The sequence below is a fragment of the Gossypium hirsutum genome, chromosome D01, assembly GCF_007990345.1.
Source record: "Gossypium hirsutum isolate 1008001.06 chromosome D01, Gossypium_hirsutum_v2.1, whole genome shotgun sequence".
NCBI lineage: Eukaryota > Viridiplantae > Streptophyta > Magnoliopsida > Malvales > Malvaceae > Gossypium > Gossypium hirsutum.
In genome coordinates, this window is record NC_053437.1 from 62,438,597 (window position 1) to 62,457,240 (window position 18,644).

Sequence of the window (18,644 nt, forward strand, 5' to 3'; positions counted from 1 at the left end):
GTTAAAGTTGTTATTATGCTAATTCTAAAAGCTACCATCGTTAGTCAGATGGTGACCAGAAAAGATAAAATTGAATAGTTGGATAATCATTTTGTAACTCATATTTAGGTGACCAAAATAGAAATTTACTAATAGTTGGATGATATTGTAACTTTTCATAGTTAGATGACTAAAAAATAAATTTACTAATAGTTGACTGCCTACCAGTTAAATTTACCCTAATAATAATGATGTGGTAAAATTACTCGAATATAAGGGCCCGCTAAAGTAAAGCGCCCGCCCCATAACTTTCTTTCTTAAAACTCAAAATTAGGGTTTGCTTTAACAAAATCCCTCAGCATTCTCTGCTAGATTTCCCTCCTTCTCTTCAAATTTTCCTGCTCGGTAATTTCTCTTTGCTTTCTCTTTCTAAGTTCATGTTCACTGTTCTCGATTCTCTTCTTTGTGCTTAATGCTGATTGTTTAATCTCTCTCTCTCTCTCTCTCTCTCTCTCTCTCTCTCTCTCTCTTTTCGGTTAGCCATTTATTGAATTCGAAATTGTTGTAGGCTTACTGTTTTTATATTTTGATTAAATTCGTTAAGCTATTCTGAAGTGATAATCCATGAACATGAAGTCTTGAAAAACAATGGAATTCGTATTTCTGTTTGTTTAAAATTTCATGAATTTGTTGTTGAAATAGCGTCGTAAGCAATGGATTTATGAAAGAAATAATGTTTTTGCTCCTTTGCTGGAATATCGTATTATATCCCTTCAATTTCTTTATATTCTCCCTTTTAGTTTAGTTGAATTTCTTATTCCTTACTTTTTGCCTTTTGTGTTTTTCTTTCCCTTTTGCCCTTTTGGTGAATGCATTTTCCCAGATATATAATTAAACGGTAGAACTGGCCATTGTCTTTTTTTGGGGGCAATCTATTATCTAACTTTCAAGAATTTCACTTTGTTGAGCATCTGAATCCTCTTGATTATCGTTCAGAACTTTCTCTTTCTTGTCTCTATTACTATTTGTACTATTTTGTAATTCCCTTTTTTGAGAGTCATTCAAGTTGCGACTCCTGTGAAAGCCATATTATCTTCATGGCACAGATTCAAACAAAATTCTTATTCTGCAACTCCATTTGGCCTCTCATTTTTGTTTCCTACTTTCCACATTTGGACTCTTTTCTTTTGTCAATGCTTCTGGCTTCTGTGCTTCCTTCACAGTTGCTTTGCAAGCTTGGTTTATTAGATTACATAAAATGCCAAGGACAAGGGAAGAGATTGAAGAGCAGGTGGACCTTGATGGAGACAATGATCCTGAGGAGACTATAGAGGAAGAGGTTGAATATGAAGAAATAGAGGAAGAGGAGGAAGTGGAAGTTGAGGAAGAGGTAGAAGAGGAAGTGGAAGTAGAAGAAGAAGAAGAAGAGGACGAGGATGAGGATGCTGAGCTTGTTGATTTCCAGAAAGGCTCTGATGCTAATGAGGGGATGGATGATTTTGAAACAGAGGAAGAAAAGAAAAAGAAGCATGCAGAGCTTCTTGCACTTCCTCCTCATGGGTCAGAGGTTTACCTTGGTGGCATTCCTCATGATGCTTCTGATGAGGACTTGAGGAGATTTTGTGAATCTATAGGAGAAGTCATAGAGGTAACTTTTGCTAATTTCACAATGTCTGGCTGTGTTATTCTTATTTTGGCTGACTAGGTCATGATTATAGGTTAGGATAATGAAGGAGAAAGATTCAGGGGAGGCCAAGGGTTATGCTTTTGTGACCTTCAGGTCCAAAGAGTTGGCTTCCAAAGCTATTGAAAATCTGAATGGTTCTGAATTCAAGGTGAGAAAGAATGGTCTGCAGATTCTAGTAGGGCTTAACATTAAATACGTGCTGTTATTTGTTTGTATCCAATTTTCGTCTTCCTTTTTGCTTCCTATGAATTAAGTAGACGAATAGTGGCTTTGTTTTTTTCCAATTATTTTCACCCCTGAAGCTTTTTTCTGTTTTCTTGTTTACTCTTTTTGCCTTCTTCAGGGGAAGAAGATAAAATGTTCAACATCTCAAGCAAAGAATAAGTTATTTATTGGTAATGTTCCCAGAAACTGGGGGGAGGAAGATGTGAAGAAGGTTGTAAAAGATGTTGGTCCTGGAGTCAATAGTATTGAATTGTTGAAGGTTTGTGCATTAGTGCATTTGTTGTCTGTCACTTCCAGATTTTTGAGACTGATGTAATTCAATTAAAAGTTCCAAGTCTTATGTGCCAATTTATATCAGCTATTGATACAATGAGCTTGACATTGATAGGATCCAATGAACCCTAGCCGAAACCGTGGATTTGTTTTCATAGAGTACTATAATCATGCATGTGCTGAATACTCAAGACAGAAAATGATGAAGCCAACATTTAAGCTTGATGATAATGCTCCAACCGTGAGTTGGGCAGACCCAAGAAGTGCAGAATCTTTTTCCAATACTCAGGTTTTTTAATCTTATTTGCTGAATAATGCATTGTGGCTTTAATGCTTGGCCTTATTTGCAGAATAATGTGCACAGGGAGTTGTCTAGTCATAATGTTTGATATATTGCAGGTTAAGGCTTTGTATGTTAAGAATTTGCCAAAAGATATAACTCAGGATCGCCTAAGGAAGCTGTTTGAACATCATGGAAAGATCTTGAAAGTTGTAGTTCCACCTGCGAAAGTTGGAAAGGAGAACAGCAGATATGGTTTTGTGCATTTTGCGGAGAGGTCAAGTGCCATGAAAGCATTGAAGAACACTGAAAAATATGAGATTGATGGTAGGATATACATCTTGTACCTTACAGATTTTATTAACTTCTGTATTTTTCCATGGAGATTAAGGGCATCATTGATGTTATTTTATTGGGTTTTCTGTTATTGACAGATCACGTATTGGAGTGCTCTCTTGCAAAACCACAAGCGGATCAGAAGTCTGGAGCATCTGGCTCCCAGAAGTTATCTCTAGATTCGAGCTTCCCACCTCTTCTCGGATATGGTTTAGTTGGGGGAGCATATGGTGGTCTTGGGACAGGATTTGGTCCTGCTGGCTTTGGACAGGTTAGATACTTTTTTTCACTTTGTCTTCTCAGAATTCAGCCTTTTTATGCTCATTTGTAATTGGAAAAAGTTGGAAAGTGAAATAGTTGACATTTTTTAAGGGAAACAATTCGAATGGGCTCAGATCTCTTTTAGATTGAACTTGGGTTCTTTATTTGTGAATACTGGGTGATTAATCTAAAATTGGCACATAAGTCTGCACTGGTTGTATCCTGTTATTTCTCTAATACTCCCTTCAGGAATGTAAAGGAACATTGCACTTTATAAAGAATAAGAAAGGCACCATTCTTTCCTACATCAAAATTTCTTTTCTTATAATAAGTTTGTGAATATCCTACGGTAGACATTATTATGCGAGTTGACCGTTAGACATTGCCTATAATAAGGTGCCACTATTAATTTTTGACCTTTTGAATGCGTATACTTGATTATTTGTTTTTCTTTAGCACCATTTTATAATGTTTTACTTATATTTATGTTAAAATCTTGCAGCCATTGATCTACGGTCAAGGTCCAACCCCTGCAGGAATGGCAATGATGCCAATGCTTTTACCTGATGGAAGGATTGGATATGTCTTGTAAGTTCTAAAAATGCTTTTGTGGTGCAATTGATCGTGTGAGCCTGTGCTATTGTTCTATGTGTGCATGCGTGTGTGTTTTGACATGACTGGTGCATGTGCTACCCATTCATTTCTTATTTTCTTTTAGTCCATGATGCCGCTCACTTGAGAAATTGCTTACATTTTGGTACAGGCAACAGCCTGGAGTGCAACCACACACCCCTCCACCACAGCCCCATAGCAGCCGAGGTGGTGCTAGTGGTAGCAGTTCGAGTGGTGGAAGGCGGAGCAGCAATGACAGTAGCCGAGGACGGCGTAGGTATAATCCATATTAGTTTAGTTCCCAATTTCATGTTTTTCACGGTCTGAAGCTTAGAACGAATCTGCTTGAGTTGTATTTGAGGCTAAGCAGTAAGGATTACCCAATTAGTTTCTGTTTTAACATAATTTGATGGCAAATGTAGCTGTAAAACCATAACTGATATTTATTTGATGGCTGATGCCAATTCCAGTGATCAAAATTGCCCATTATATTTTTTATTTTAAATTATAATTATATATTTATATCAATCATTCTTTTAAATTCTTTTTTAATCTGGCTAGGCCAACCAAAGCAAAGAAAATAAAGAATTTTAGCCACAACTTGGCTCAGCAATGGACATAATTAGGCCAAAATTTAGTTAAATTTATTTATTATAATCTGAGTTCAAATTAAATAAAGTACTTCAGATGTTTGAATTTAGTAGGTTAAAAAAAGTTTAGGCTCCTATCGATATAAAATATGATATTTTTGTACCAATTCATATAAATGTAATTTCTTTTTATCTTATTTCTCATAAAGATTTAATTATCAAACATGTTGAAAACAAGTGTTTAAATTCGTTTATCAATTTTTTTAAAAAAAAGTAAAAAATACTTAAATTTTTTATATTATCCGGAAACATAAACATAAAGAAATTCGGATAAAAGATTTTTGAGTACTAATACCAATATTTAGTTTGAATATATTGTTGATGATAATTACAATATTTGAATTTAAATATTAATTAAATCCATAAATATCATAATTTGCATTATTCATCATCATTCCAATTTATGTTCGGTTTGTATTACTTTTTATACGAATTTGCTCATTTCATGCTAAAATGTATTCTTTTCGTCACGTTCAAAATAAAAGTTAAATTCTGCCATAAATCCATTTACTTTGCGAAAGTTTTGGATTTAATCCCTATACTTCAATTTGATCAATTTTAGGCCCTATATTTTTTAAGATTGGTCAACCTTAGTTCCTATATGATTCTAATTTCGAATTTTTAATCCTCACCTAAACAATAGCAGTTAAATTTATTTAGTTAAATTCAATTACTAGTCTTATATTATGTGTAGATTTGATTCATATTCTCAAATTGAATCATTATAAGTCCCTATACTTTTCGAATTTTGAAAATTTAATCTTGATGCAAATGAACCTCATTAATCTATTAATTGGATTTTTAATAAGTAATATGTAGAAATAATAAGATGATAAGTCATCACGTATATGACAATATGCTTGGCATATCATATTTTAAAAATAACAGCGTTTAATTTAATAAATTTAATAATAATGGTTTGGTGATGGCTGAAATTTTAAATTTTAGAAAATATAAAGACTGATCAAACTAAAATACAAAAAAATAAATCCACATCTTTCGAAAAAAGAAAAGAAAAGAGAATTTAACTTAAAATAAATAAATTTGAGATTTAGAAAAATACTAATCTTTTATTCATCCATAGAAAACTAGTTAATGCTGTTGTGAACAAAAGTAAAATTTACAGAGATTATTATTTTCGGGATTCGTGATTATCACTCTTATAATAATAGTTTCCGGTGCCTGACGGAGCCTATCCACTAACCATGACCCAAATCCATTATACATTTTCGCAAGGTATCTATAATTAGAACTTGTGAAATACTCATCCAGGTCCGCCATTGTTGGTTCCTTAATTTTCCCAGCACTGATATCTTGAAATAGTTTCATTGCGTTCTTCTTCGTGGAGCGCAACCATTCCATCTGCATATCCATGACAAACACCTCATCTTCTATTTTATTCATCACCATTTCTTGTTTCGTAACCTCGGGACGTTTCTGTTTATTAGTATTGTATACACCTTTTGAAAAAGTACTGAAATTCAACACTTGTTTCCCAATTTCATCAATCTCAGTACTATAAACTCCCGATAGATTTTCCGATAGAAGATAATAGTTTTCTGTCACCTTTTCAAGCTCTTCTTCTTCGGGTTTATTAATCTCCTTTTTGGGTTTTGTTAAAGATGATGACGATGGTCCCTCTCGTTTAACTTTATAGCTTTCCGTCACCTTTTCAATCTCTTCTTCGGGTTTCTTTTTTTTGTTACCGATTTTCGATTCTAATGACGGCCCTTTTTGTCGAGGTTTACAGCTTTCTTTAACAATATCCACCTCTTGGTTTCGTTTTTTTCCTTCAGACTCCGATGATGATGATGATGATGTTGGTCGGCTTATATTCGTGTAAAACTCAAAAAGATGATCAAATTCTTCCCCAAAAGCATGAAAATTCTCAGCGATTGCGGTTTTCAGATCAACCATTATGATTTTCCCAGTACCATAAGCATATAAATGTTTCAACAAATCCAAATACTTATCGTAACTGGTTTGCTTCATTACCTTTTCACAAAACTCCATTGCTTCAGCCAATTGATCCTTAGTTTCATTCAAGCCATCGATTTTTCTATCTTCCTCGGAAGCTAGCTTCCTCTTCCCTTTGTTACTACTATCTGCTGATTGAACTCTACGAGTTACGCCATTAGCTAAGCTTAAAACGAATTGAAACTGAGTAAAAAAACCTGGGTATTCACGAAGTAAAACTTCTACAATCTCATTCAAACGATAAACGGTGATTCCTCCATTGTTGAATTCATCGACACATTGCAACAAAAGCGTATATTGATCAGCTTCCATATGTTCCTTCACCCTTTCAAGAAAAGCTTCCATCTTTGACTTGCGGAAACTCAAATCAGAGGCATCCATCTTAAACAAATCTGATTTACTGCTATTTCTTAAATTTTTCTTGAAGTTCTTTCTAATGGAATTTTAAGCATGAATTAAATACTAATCGGACTTTGTTTGCTAAAAGGAGTAGAAAGGCACAATTTTATTCAAATTAAAAGACTTATATTCATAGTTGGTATAGGAAAAAGAAATAATATAACCGTCTGGAAGTTGGGCCATTTTTATAATTTTTTTAAATTATAGGGTCACTTTTCTAAAAAGGATATTATATGTTTATATAGTATAGATATAGATTTAACGAAATAATAATGTGTAAAATATTCTTAAAAAATGTCAGTTCTTGTATCCGCAGATTTTGATATAATATCATTGAAAATCATGAAAAAAAAACACCTAATTCGGCAAATGGATTAAACCCCCATTCTCTTCCATGGATAAAACTTGAGTTTCAAAGCCATTCTCATTAAGGCAATAAACATGGATCACAAACCCTAAACAATCACATAAAGATAAAGATAATGATGAATAAGAAATTAAATTACATATGATCAACAGGTGCTGTATTTGAATAACTTTACACTGAAAAGACATTTCATACGTAAAATAACAAAAAAAAGGTAAATTAAGATTAACTGAAATCTCTGAAGAGCATAACAATGTTCTTCCCTAAAAAGCAAAGAGCACCAATGGAGTTTGTATCAAACATGGTCATTACATGATCAACTCATTCATAAGCAATTATTCTATAGAAAGCATCAACAACCATTTCATGGATGTTGTAAAATATAACTAGGTTTATATGTTGTAACAGCTTTAAACATATACTTACTTGGACTACTACTACCAGTGTTGATGTTCAATTCAAGGATGCATCTCGGGGTGGTTCGATCCATATGTTCTCGAACGGATCTTGTTCTCCCCAGTCATGGCACTCTTTGCGAGGGTAGTATCTACGGTCATCAACCGAGTATGATATGCATCGCTTTCCAAAGAAACGAACCTTAGAGAAGTAGACAACGTTCCTCATTGCACCAGGGAGTTCGGTTCTTGAATGAGACGACAAGAAACTAGCAAATAGCGTCACACCGTTAAGGGTTTGCATTTCTTCCCATACCATTTCGGAATGATCCAATTTGAATATGATGGGGGTCTCAGTATTACAAGTATAGATAACTAAGATATCTCCATCGTGCTCTGCCATAAATTTTCCTTTCCACCAATTTTTGGCAAAAAAGTTCTCAGGGCATCTCGGAGGAGGCACATGAAGAACACTCCAAGCGCGCAGCAGCGGATCATAGACCCCTAACCAACCAGTGAGGCTAAGACAATAGAACATTCCACTGCAGAATACCATTTTGTTCCAAATGCTACTAACGAACGGCAATCGGTTCTGGTGATTAACAGTGGTCCACTCAGAATCCCCAGGACGACATGTGCTAATAGCGACAACAGTAGGACTGATATGTTTAATCGTAAAAACCACACACAGGTCAGATGTTGGGGCATCGGAGAAGGCAACCATCTGATATGTCAACTCAAATCTGGGAAGCTTAATCATGTGGCGATTGAAGGGATTAAAGAAGAACACACCGTGATTTCTGGGTCGGTACAGCAACAACCAACCATCTTTGGTGTAACAAGCCCTGGATCCTTGTAGCTCTGGCAGCTCGAGAGAGTAGGTTTTACGCTCTGCTGGATCATAGAACTCATACAAGCTACCATATTTTGGAAAGTACATAAGCCACGGTGATTGGTTAACCACCCGGACTGCAACTGCAACCTTATGCCACCTCCTACATACAGCAGAAGCTCGAACATTGTCCTCTAGTGTTAGGCGGCACAGAATCAATTCCAAAAGTTCCACAGGAAGATCAGCCCACGTTTGTAGCTTCAAACTCTCCTCCTCCTCGGTTGCTTTTTTTTCATCCAAATTTATTGTTTCGGCTAACCTATACAGCCAAAAGGATTATTGTTATTCAAATGCCATTATCAGTTATAACTACTAAAAAGAAAAGGGCGGCAAAGAAACCCAGAGAAGAACCCTAAATTGCTCCATTATGTCGGACAGCTTATCATGCTTTAGAACAAATTCAGTGTGCAATGCTTGCTGTTTCTTGAACCTACAACTGATCAAGTTTTGAAAAAGAGCATATCTTTATCTTCTATTCATTACATATTGCATGCTAAAATGGTACACGCCGAAAAGGTACTTATTTGACTTAACCATAAACACTTTCCGAGTCCCAACCCCAAGTGGAAAATTTAAAGCAACAGTACGTACAGTTAGGAAAGAAACAACAACCGTTGGTTACACTTGTTGCTATTAGTCACTGTATTAAATATACAAAATACTTCATATTCACATTCAATCGTGTCTACCATTTAAGTCAATATTCCTATTCAAGAAAGGCATTATTTGTCGTATAGCCTAAAACAAAATTAGCAAATAACACATGCACCATGATTAAAAAGATTTTCTTTATAACCTTTCTTTGATAAGATCAATCTCTATAAATTTCACCATCTCAAGTAACACAAAAACATCGATCAAACAGTTACAAGTAAGATCTCTATAAATTTGGCTCAAATAACACAATCATTGATCAAACAGTGATAAGTAAGATCTCTATAAATTTGACTATTTCAAGTAACAAAAGGATAATAATTTCCATCATGATTTCATGAAATGGAATTGATCCTGGTTACAAGAATGTTGATATTTTATCAAATCCTAAATGAAAACCTAAGGCTTTGTTAAGTAGCCACTTATTGGTAGTACAAAAGTCCAACAAAAGAAGTCACAAATCGTAAAACGACATTAAACATGCAACCGTCGGTTTCACTTGTTGCTATTAGAAGTCACTGTATTAAACATGCAAAATGCTTCATATTCACATGCAACCATATCTACCATTTAAGTCATATTCCTACTTAAGAAAGGGATTTTTGTCGTATAGCCTAAAACAAAAATAGCAAATAACACATGCACCATGATTAAAAAGATTTTTGTTAGAACCTTTCTTTGATAAGATCAGTCTCAATAAATTTGACTATCTCAAATAACACAAAATCGATCAAAAAGTGATAAGTAAGATCTCTATGAATTTGACGATTTCAAGAAACACAAGGATAACCATTTCCATCATGATTTCATGAAATGGAATTGATCTTGGCTAGAAGAATGTTGATATTTTATCAAATCCTCAATGAAAATCTAAGGCTTTGTTAAGTAGCTGCCTATTGATGGTACAAAAGTCCACTAAAAGAAGTCACACATTGTAAAACGAATTTAAACATGCAACCGTCGGTTACACTTGAAGCTATTAGAAGTCACTGTATTAACCATTTAAGTCATATTCCTATTTAAGAACGGTATATTTGTTGTATAGCCTAAAACAAAATTAGCAAATAACATATGCACCATAATTAAAACGATTTTCTTTAAAACCTTTCTTTGGAAAGTTTGATCTCTATAAATTTGGCTATCTCAAATAACGGAAAACATTGATCAAACAGTGAAAACTAAGATCTTGGTTAGAAGAATGTTGATACCTCAATGAAAATCTAAGGCTTTGTTAAGTAACCGCGTATTGGTAGTACAAAAGTCCACCAAAAGAAGCCACAGATGGTAAAACAATCTTAAATTTTAATCCTCCATTAACAGTACTCTGCATGCAAATGAGTTACTCAAGAACTTAACAAGCGGTAACAACTCAAAGACCCTTCTTTGACAGACCTTTAGAACCCATAACCTTGTGGTGCAAAAGACACTACCAAAATTCAGTGACATGGCTGAAATACCCCCACATTCATTCATTTCAACATAATCTCCTTACATAAATACTGGATTTTAGGTTTTAAACCAGAAACCCTAGACATTCAAATAATTTTTTAGCATGACCAAGAAAAACCCAATTCCCAAAACCCAAATTGAGGAATTAAAGAAATTAAAAATTCATTAAAACCCACAAGCAATTCTAAACACTAAAAATCTTTAATTACTCTCAAATACAGTCATTAAACGACAACAAAGCAAAACCCAATTCACCCCAACTGTTTCAGATCAGAATTTTAAAAAAAAAATCAGATTTGATTAAATTTTACATAATTCAAAAAATAACACATTTTATCTCATATCAAGAACACAGAAAACTCCAATTCATTTGAATGAAACCCTAGCATAGCAATTAAAAGTTTCATTTTCATCACACACACACACACACACACACACAAAAGAAGAAGCAAATGTTAAACTTATCAAATTGGCTACACAAAACAAAACCCAGAAATAAAAACACTTACAACTTAAGCTTCCTTCTCTTTCTCTCAGCCATATCCTGCAAAAAAAAAAACTGAAGTTTTTACTGTGTATTCTCAAAGGGAGTGTGATATGAGATTATATATAAAAGGAAGCACATAAGCTCAAAGTGAAGTGGTGAAAATGTGTTAAGGGTGCAATCAAGTGTGGCTGATTCCTTCGTAAAAAGGACAAAAGACAGCGAAGCATGGATGCCACGTAATTTAATTGGTGTTAGGTTGATTGACTTTGACGACGTGGCGTGTGTTTAATGGTTTAGTTTAGATGTGAAAAAAAATACTGACAGCAGATCCTATGGATTTATATGGTAAGCAGAAAGTAACGGCAGAGAAGGCTTTTGCCACCTGGTCAATGGTTTTTTCACCTCTAAAATTGAAAATGTAACGTTTATTTTGTTTATTAATTTCAAATTGGTCCTTCAATTTCATAACATTTTAATTACATTTTACATCAATTAAATCATTCAATTGTTAAAATCGTTAAATGACATGTCAAACCTTATAACATAATTTAACATGAAAATTTTAAAGAAAACTCAAATATTACTGCATAACTTATATAAGTAAAACTGGAAAAAAAAAAGCGAGCAATAAAACTTTTGTATTTGCAAAAGATAGTTTAAACTAAAAATTAAATTATTATAATATAAATGAACTAATAAATTAGACTAAAATTTACTATAACAGCCGCACATCAAAAAATTTGAATTTGCTAATTACTCTAAATCCTAAAAGTTAATAAATAAATAAATAAATTACTAATTTTATGTCTAGTTTAGCGCCACGTGGCCAGACCTCACGAAGTTGGGCGGGCAACAATTGGCAAATTTATAATTAACTTTAAAAATTATGATGTAAAAATAAATATTTTATATTTAAAATAATAAAAATGATTTAAAAATATTATATAAAAACAAATTTAAAATTTTGTTTAATTGAAAATTTATTTTTTAAGAAATACTAGTATAAAAGACTTTGAAACTTTATAACATAAAAATAAAATTCAAAATTAATATAAAAAAATAGATAACTAAACAAAATTATCATGAAGAATTTGGAAATCTATAATAAAAAACTCAACCCTACCAACAAATATTAATGTCTAGTAATTTTATCTCGTGTGCATGCATATGAAAATTATGAATTTAGAGCATTATATACGTTTAAAAATAACATCCAATAAATAAATATCATTTGAAACTACCTATACAACTATATATAAAAAGAAGGTCCACAATGGACACCTGTCCATTTTTATATGTTCCTCTTTTTTTTTTTTTTGACATGAGAACCTTATGGGTAAATTTCAATTCCAATCCCTTTACTTTTTAGATTATAAGAATGGTTAAATTTCAATTTTGATATTTATATTTTGTTCAAATTTGAAATTTAATCTATATATTTTAATTTTGACATAATTTGATACCTCAACTTTTATAATGGCATTAGTTAATCTAATACTTTATTGCAATTAAGATGGTGATGTGAATTTTTAAGAATTTTTAGCACTGTTAAAATTATTTATTAAATTCAGGTTTATTAAAGTGTTGTTCTTTTGTTACATGGATAACAAGTTTATTGTATTTTTTTCAAAATATCACACCAACACAAAAAGAATTTTAAGAGAGTTAATAAATTGACCTAAATTTCTGAGAGACTAAATTCCTAAAAATAAAAATATGAAATTTAAATTCTAAAAAAACGAAGTGTACAAATACTTTGAGCAAATTTTAACTTTTAAATTTTTAGACTATAATTTGGTTAAGAAATAAATAATTAATCCAACGCGGAATGTGGGTGGAAACCGTACTAGTAATAGTAACACATATGTCTGTTCAAAAATAAATATAATGCATATGCAACATTGTGATATTTTTCTCCTTGAATTATGCTATTTATGTTCTCAATTATATTATTTATACTAATATTTTATTTATTATTGGTTTAGGGAATAATTGGAGAAAAAATAGCTTAAAGTTTATTTTTGACAAGTTTTTACAGTTTAGGCTTTCAACACAATGCGGTTTTAGTATTTCGGCCATAACTTGAGATACAAACATTCATTTTGGACCCATAATCTATCGATTCGAAATAAAATTAAAAGGTCTAGCTAAACTTATTTCAAAGGTGAAGCCCAAAAATGTCAAAAGGATGTCCAAAATAGCTTGAAAGTTTGACACAAAAATTGTCAAAATAACCTAGAAATTTATACTTATTTAATTAAGAGCACTTTTGTATTTTTTCTATTATATTTTTTTCCTATAAATAGAGATTATTAGGTTAAGATTAGGAGAGATTTAGACCTAGTTATTCTTAATTTTATTTTGTTTTCTTTATTTTATGGGTTTTTAAAGCCTCTTTTCTAGTAAAAGGTTATATCGAAGTTTGATTCAATAAATTTGTAAGATTTATTTATGCTTTAATTCTTTTTTTTCTTTGACATTCGTGCATTTTCTGTTTTAATTACAATTGTTTAGGTTTGTTTAATAGGTGACCAATATTCATAGCTTAGAATGGTTGTCGAGTCAATTAGGATAATTAAATCTGTAATTGTTTAATTCATTCTAATATTAGTGACAAATTGAATAACTTGTTTGTGGACGATTATAAGGTGTGTATGTTTGATCTAGCTTAAATGAACCCCGTTGAGGTGAATTTGTTAGTTGGAATTAGGTCTCTCTAGTTCATAATGTTGCTAGTAATTAAGTTAAATATTGGGCGTTAAGCTGTGAGATTGTTTATCGGTTAAGGAAGTAATTTCAAACGAGTTGCTTCTTGGTTACCGAATAAGTAAAGATTTATTTTATAATCTCTTTTTACTTTGTTTAATTTTTAATTTTATACCATTTTACTTATTTATTAAAGAAATAAAATTATCATCGATCTCTATGGATATGACCCTACTTGTCTCTTTCTATTAATTTATATTTTTCAAGTAGATTTTTATTTTTTTAGGTCTCGACAATCCAACAATGTACGGAATAAAATGAAAAAAATAGCTTAGATTGTGAGTAAAAGAAATTTAAATAAGCAAAGACATTAGATTAAGAATATTAAATATATAAGAATATTAAATACACACTAATTTTTATCATTTATTTTTACTTTTCCATAACACGTCAAAATGTCATCATGTTAGTTAAAAGAAAAATTTAGTATAAAAATAATTAAAAAATTGTTGTTGGATAATATTTAATTATTTAAGAGTTCAACTCCTAATTAATTGTTAAAATACTATTTAAAATGTTTTAGTATTTATTTTTCTAAAAAAAATTATCATGGTATTGACATTTTAATTGATATATACAAGTGGTAAATTTTATTATCAAAATAAATTCATTTAATTGAAGTTTTTCAAAAGGTAAAAGTACTTAAAATAAAAAAAAATTATAATATAATGAACAATATAAGAAATAAATATGTGTAAATAATATTTATAAATTATAAAAATAGATGAACAGGTTTTCCTTTTTTTCTTCCCAATTTTATTCTCTTCTTTGCTCTGCTAAACAGGTTTTCTTTCAATGGCTAATTTTAATTCCTCTTCTTTACCTTCTGTTGTTGTCGTTGCTGCTTGTTCTTTGCTCGAGAAGCCGGTTGCGTTAACGGCAGCTTCATGTTCATCGCTGACGTCTTCTATCGAAGGAGTGCTTGACGACAGTGTCGAAGACGACTGCTATATCTGTCTCGAGCCTTTCACTATACAAGACCCTATCACTGTATGATTCATTACTCTTTGCTCCTCTTTTGATTCAACTGTTCTTATAATGTCTACTTCACTAAACTTAGCATTTATTTCCTTCTCATACAATTAAACAAAGCATAAAATAAAATAAAAATCCCCTTTATCGTTAAATTAAGCTCAAATTAACGTTGCCCACACTAAATCCATTTCAAAATCAGCTAAAATTAAAATCTCAAGAACGAAAAAAAAATTAAAAAACAAAGCAAGGAGCAAAGAATTGGTGAAAAAGTGGATGGGTTGATGAGAAATAGACCTTTGGGAAAAGGAGCGATGTGGTTTTATTCGAAATAAATGCAACCTTGGCAGTTACAGAAACACTTGCAGACGATGTTATCGGCAGCGTCTTTGTGCCATCGCTCGGGATGACGACCGGGAACAGTTTCAGCACTGGCCCAGCACTTGCTCTTTGCCTTTGAATAGAAGAATCTTGGCCTCTCTTCCTCACTAGGGTGTGCATAATTTGGGTAAAACTGAAAAAATTTGGTTAACCGACCGAATTCGGTTAATCGGTCGGGGGTCGGTTAATTTTTTATGATTTTTCGGTTAACGGTTAATTTGGTTCGAAACTGTTCGGTTAACTGAAAAATTAATAAATAAAATTATCCAACCCAACTCAATTACCAACCTAACCCAATTACCCAATCCAGTAAAACTAAAACTAAAGTCTACCTAATTATCCAACCCAATAAAACTAAAACTAAAGTCTACCCAATTACCAACCCAATTAATTTCAAGAATTATGTAATGTTTTTAATTATGTAGTGATTCAAAGACTTATGTAATATTTTTAATTATGTAGTTATTCAATTCGGGTAATTCGGTTAATTTTTAATCAAAAATAAAAACCATACAATTTTCGGTTAATTCGGTTAACCGACCTAATTAATCGAAAAAATTTCGGTTCGGTTAATTTTTTTTTAAAAAAATCAGTTCGGTTAACGATTAAAAATTTTGGAAGGTCGGTTAATTAGGTTATAGCTATTTCGGGTTGGTTAACCGAATGCACACCCCTATTCCTCACCATTGCTACTGCAAGAACAAGGCGAAGGCAAAGAGCTCATCCTTCCACTGGAGAACGATTAACGCTGGGGTCGATGGTGCACAAATAAACGACGATTTGAAGAGAGGTGGTGGAGAGAAGTGTTCTGGTGGTGCCCAATCGAAGCTTCGTCAGCTGTACACAAGGCGGTTAGGGTTCATTCGGGGGAAGAAAAAAAAGGGAAATTGGGAAGAAGAAAGGAAAATCGGGAAAAATAAGAAGAAAAATGGATAAAAATGGAAATAGATTTTAAAAACAATTTTATTGATTTTTAATATATTTTTTTAGATTATAACATTATCATAATGTCATGAACGTCACGTGTTACAATTTTATCCTACCACTTATCCTAAACTTGACGGTGTTACAAAAAGATACCAATTTAGTTAACAAAAAAATTCAAGTATCGACTTGAGATAAAAAAAACATAAAGTATCAATTTGAAAGTGTTTGACAAGTTTAGATACTAATTTTATATTTAAACTTTTTTTATTATAATTTTTCAGTAAGGATAGTATGGATGGGAGACATGATCGATATATAAAATCCACTGGCACATACAAAAGAAGAAAGAAAATGGGTTGGTGCATAGTTATGATTTGATTATATATATATACATATAAAAGTATGAGTTTGGAGAAATCTTTAAATTGACCAGATCAATATTTTATTTTTTATCATATCACTAAATTTACATTTAAAAATAAAAAAATTGAAATAAAATAGAAGTTGTGATGATTATACATTTTAAATTATAATTCAATAGAAGTTGTGATAATTACACATTTAAAAATAATTATAATTTAATTTACAATTATTAGTTTAAAAAGTTGTGCTAATTTTGAAATAGAGATATTATTTAAATAGAATTTTAAGCATAAAATATAGGGAAATTTTATGATAATTATAATTATTAATTAAAATTTTTGATATAAGAAAAGAAGTGCTAAATCATAAAACATTGAAAAAAATTTGTGATAATTATAATTATTAATTAAAAACATTAATATAAAAAAGAAGTTGTGCTAATTTTATTGAAGTAAAATGGAAGTATTAGTTAAATAAAATTTTAAGCATCTTAATTATGGGAATTATACTCCATATATAGGGTCAGTTGATTAACAAATATCCTGTAGGGGCATGGTAAATTATTTTAAAAAATAAATATTTTTAAAAAATGAGCCACATGCCAATTTTTTAAGGTTACTTATAGAATAAAAAAGTATACTGTTAGTGTACCAAATAAAATTATAACTTTATTATTATTAGAGTTAATTAGTTATTGTTTTGAATAATATTACTTGTATTAATTATATAAAGCAAAACTATATTGTATGTTGATTATGTCAAAAATGCTTTAATTATGATCCGAAAATTTTCTATTATAATATTTGGATTGATAGGTTAATTATTTTAATTATATTCAATAATTTAAATAAGAAATATTAATCTACATTAAATACTTCAACTAAGATTACAATATTTAAAAAAAATAATTAATTATTAAACGCATAAAATCTCATGCAACGTATGTAACATTAAAAACTGATATATATACATATATAGGCACAAGTTTAAAAAACAACTTTTGAATCGAAGAGAATACCCTTTATTTTCTATCATATTATTAAATTGACATTTAAAAATATTTATAATTTATAATTATTTATTTAAAAAGTTGGTGTATAAATAAAATTTGTGATATTTATACATTTAACAACAATTATAATTTTATATAAGTTGTTATAGTTACACAATTAAAAATAATTATATTTTAATTTACATTCATTATTTAAAAAATTAGTTAAAATAATTCTAATTGAAGTAGAAGTTACTTAAAAAAAGTTTTTACAATTACAATGATTTAAAAAAGTTTTTTTTGTAATTTTTTATTTTTTACTTGATATTTTTTGCTACATATTAATTATATTATTTACAAATTAATATAGTCAATTTATTAACTATAAAGGAAATAAAAATAAAAATTGAATAGTGAAGAGTTTATATTATAATATATATATTTTATTGTTTTTAAAAATGCTTTAATGATAATAATTTTATATTACTACTATATTAGAATTATCAAAATACTTAATATATTTAAAATAATTTATTAGTTATTATTTTAAATAATGATTATATAAAGTAAAATTTTGTCCTATGATTGAAATAGTGCAAATGTTTTAATTATGATTTGATTTTTTTAATATTATTAAAAAGTTTATATATCTACAAAATATCAATCTTTTAATATAGTATATGAATTTTTTTTATTATATTTGAATTTTTATATAAATTAATATATTTTAATTATATTTAACAATTCGAGTAATGAATTAAAAAATTAATTATAATAATTAAAATTAAACACTTAAAATCACATGCAATAGATGTACCATTAGAAACTAAGAGCATGTTTGGTTTGGTGTATTGGCATAGCCAATACACCCCTAATCGGTGGGCCCCACCTAATGCGACTGTATTCCATCGTTTGGTTTGATATATTTCTAATACGGGTGTAATCCTTTACCTTCCTAATCGGTGAAAACCACCGATTTCTAATCCCCCTCTTTTCTGCAGATTAGTTGCCCCTTCGGTTTCCCCTCCCTGTTTTACCCTTTCTGCCGATTTGCTCCCTCTGTGCGCCACTCAAAATTCATTCCATATCCTAAAACCCAATTCTCTCTATCTCCCTTTCCTCTCTTTCAACCATGGACGCCTTGCTTTCTGCCCCGAAAATCACTTCTCAGTCGCTCTCTACCTCTCCAGGTTCTTCTTCCTCTTCTTCTTTAACTTCGAACGATGATTCTGAGTTTGTAACTAGTTCAGTAAGTGAACGTACTTTGGAAGATAATGGGAATGGTAAAACTAATGATAGTAACGAGAATGGTGAGGGGAAG

General features: G+C 30.8%; 2 protein-coding genes across 4 annotated transcripts; one reads left to right on the forward strand and one right to left on the reverse strand.

The window, feature by feature from the left end:
- Window positions 1-270: 270 nt before the first annotated feature.
- LOC107928214 (heterogeneous nuclear ribonucleoprotein Q) lies at window positions 271-4,126 on the forward strand. 3 transcript variants are annotated; one of them, XM_016859398.2, is made up of 9 exons: window positions 271-384; window positions 1,203-1,627; window positions 1,698-1,814; window positions 2,010-2,150; window positions 2,280-2,453; window positions 2,564-2,771; window positions 2,879-3,051; window positions 3,544-3,629; window positions 3,805-4,126. In XM_016859398.2, exons 2-9 carry the CDS (start codon window positions 1,238-1,240, stop codon window positions 3,944-3,946), a joined length of 1,431 nt encoding a protein of 476 aa, XP_016714887.2. In that variant the 5' UTR covers window positions 271-384; window positions 1,203-1,237; the 3' UTR covers window positions 3,947-4,126. The 3 variants fall into 3 exon arrangements, with proteins under 3 accessions (XP_016714887.2, XP_016714889.2, XP_040943561.1); XM_016859400.2 differs by having other exon boundaries at window positions 279-384; window positions 863-1,627; XM_041087627.1 differs by having other exon boundaries at window positions 284-384; window positions 520-1,627.
- Window positions 4,127-7,159: 3,033 nt separating this feature from the next.
- Window positions 7,160-11,092, reverse strand: LOC107928216 (F-box/kelch-repeat protein At1g57790). The gene is made up of 2 exons (XM_016859403.2): window positions 10,946-11,092; window positions 7,160-8,592 (listed from the first exon to the last, which is right to left on the reverse strand). The coding sequence occupies exons 1-2, from the start codon at window positions 10,975-10,977 to the stop codon at window positions 7,500-7,502; spliced, it is 1,125 nt and encodes a 374-aa protein (XP_016714892.1). The 5' UTR covers window positions 10,978-11,092; the 3' UTR covers window positions 7,160-7,499.
- Window positions 11,093-18,644: the final 7,552 nt, after the last annotated feature.

Excerpts from the sequence above, each read along its gene's own strand:
- LOC107928216 (XM_016859403.2), bottom strand. The coding sequence starts at position 10,977 with ATGGCTGAGAGAAAGAGAAGGAAGCTTAAGTT. Across the intron at positions 8,593-10,945 it reads AAGAGAAGGAAGCTTAAGTT|GTTAGCCGAAACAATAAATT; the intron begins GTAAGTGTTTTT and ends TTGGCTGTATAG.
- LOC107928214 (XM_016859398.2), top strand. The coding sequence starts at position 1,238 with ATGCCAAGGACAAGGGAAGAGATTGAAGAGCAGGTGGACCTTGATGGA. Across the intron at positions 2,454-2,563 it reads AATCTTTTTCCAATACTCAG|GTTAAGGCTTTGTATGTTAA; the intron begins GTTTTTTAATCT and ends GATATATTGCAG. Across the intron at positions 3,630-3,804 it reads GGAAGGATTGGATATGTCTT|GCAACAGCCTGGAGTGCAAC; the intron begins GTAAGTTCTAAA and ends ATTTTGGTACAG.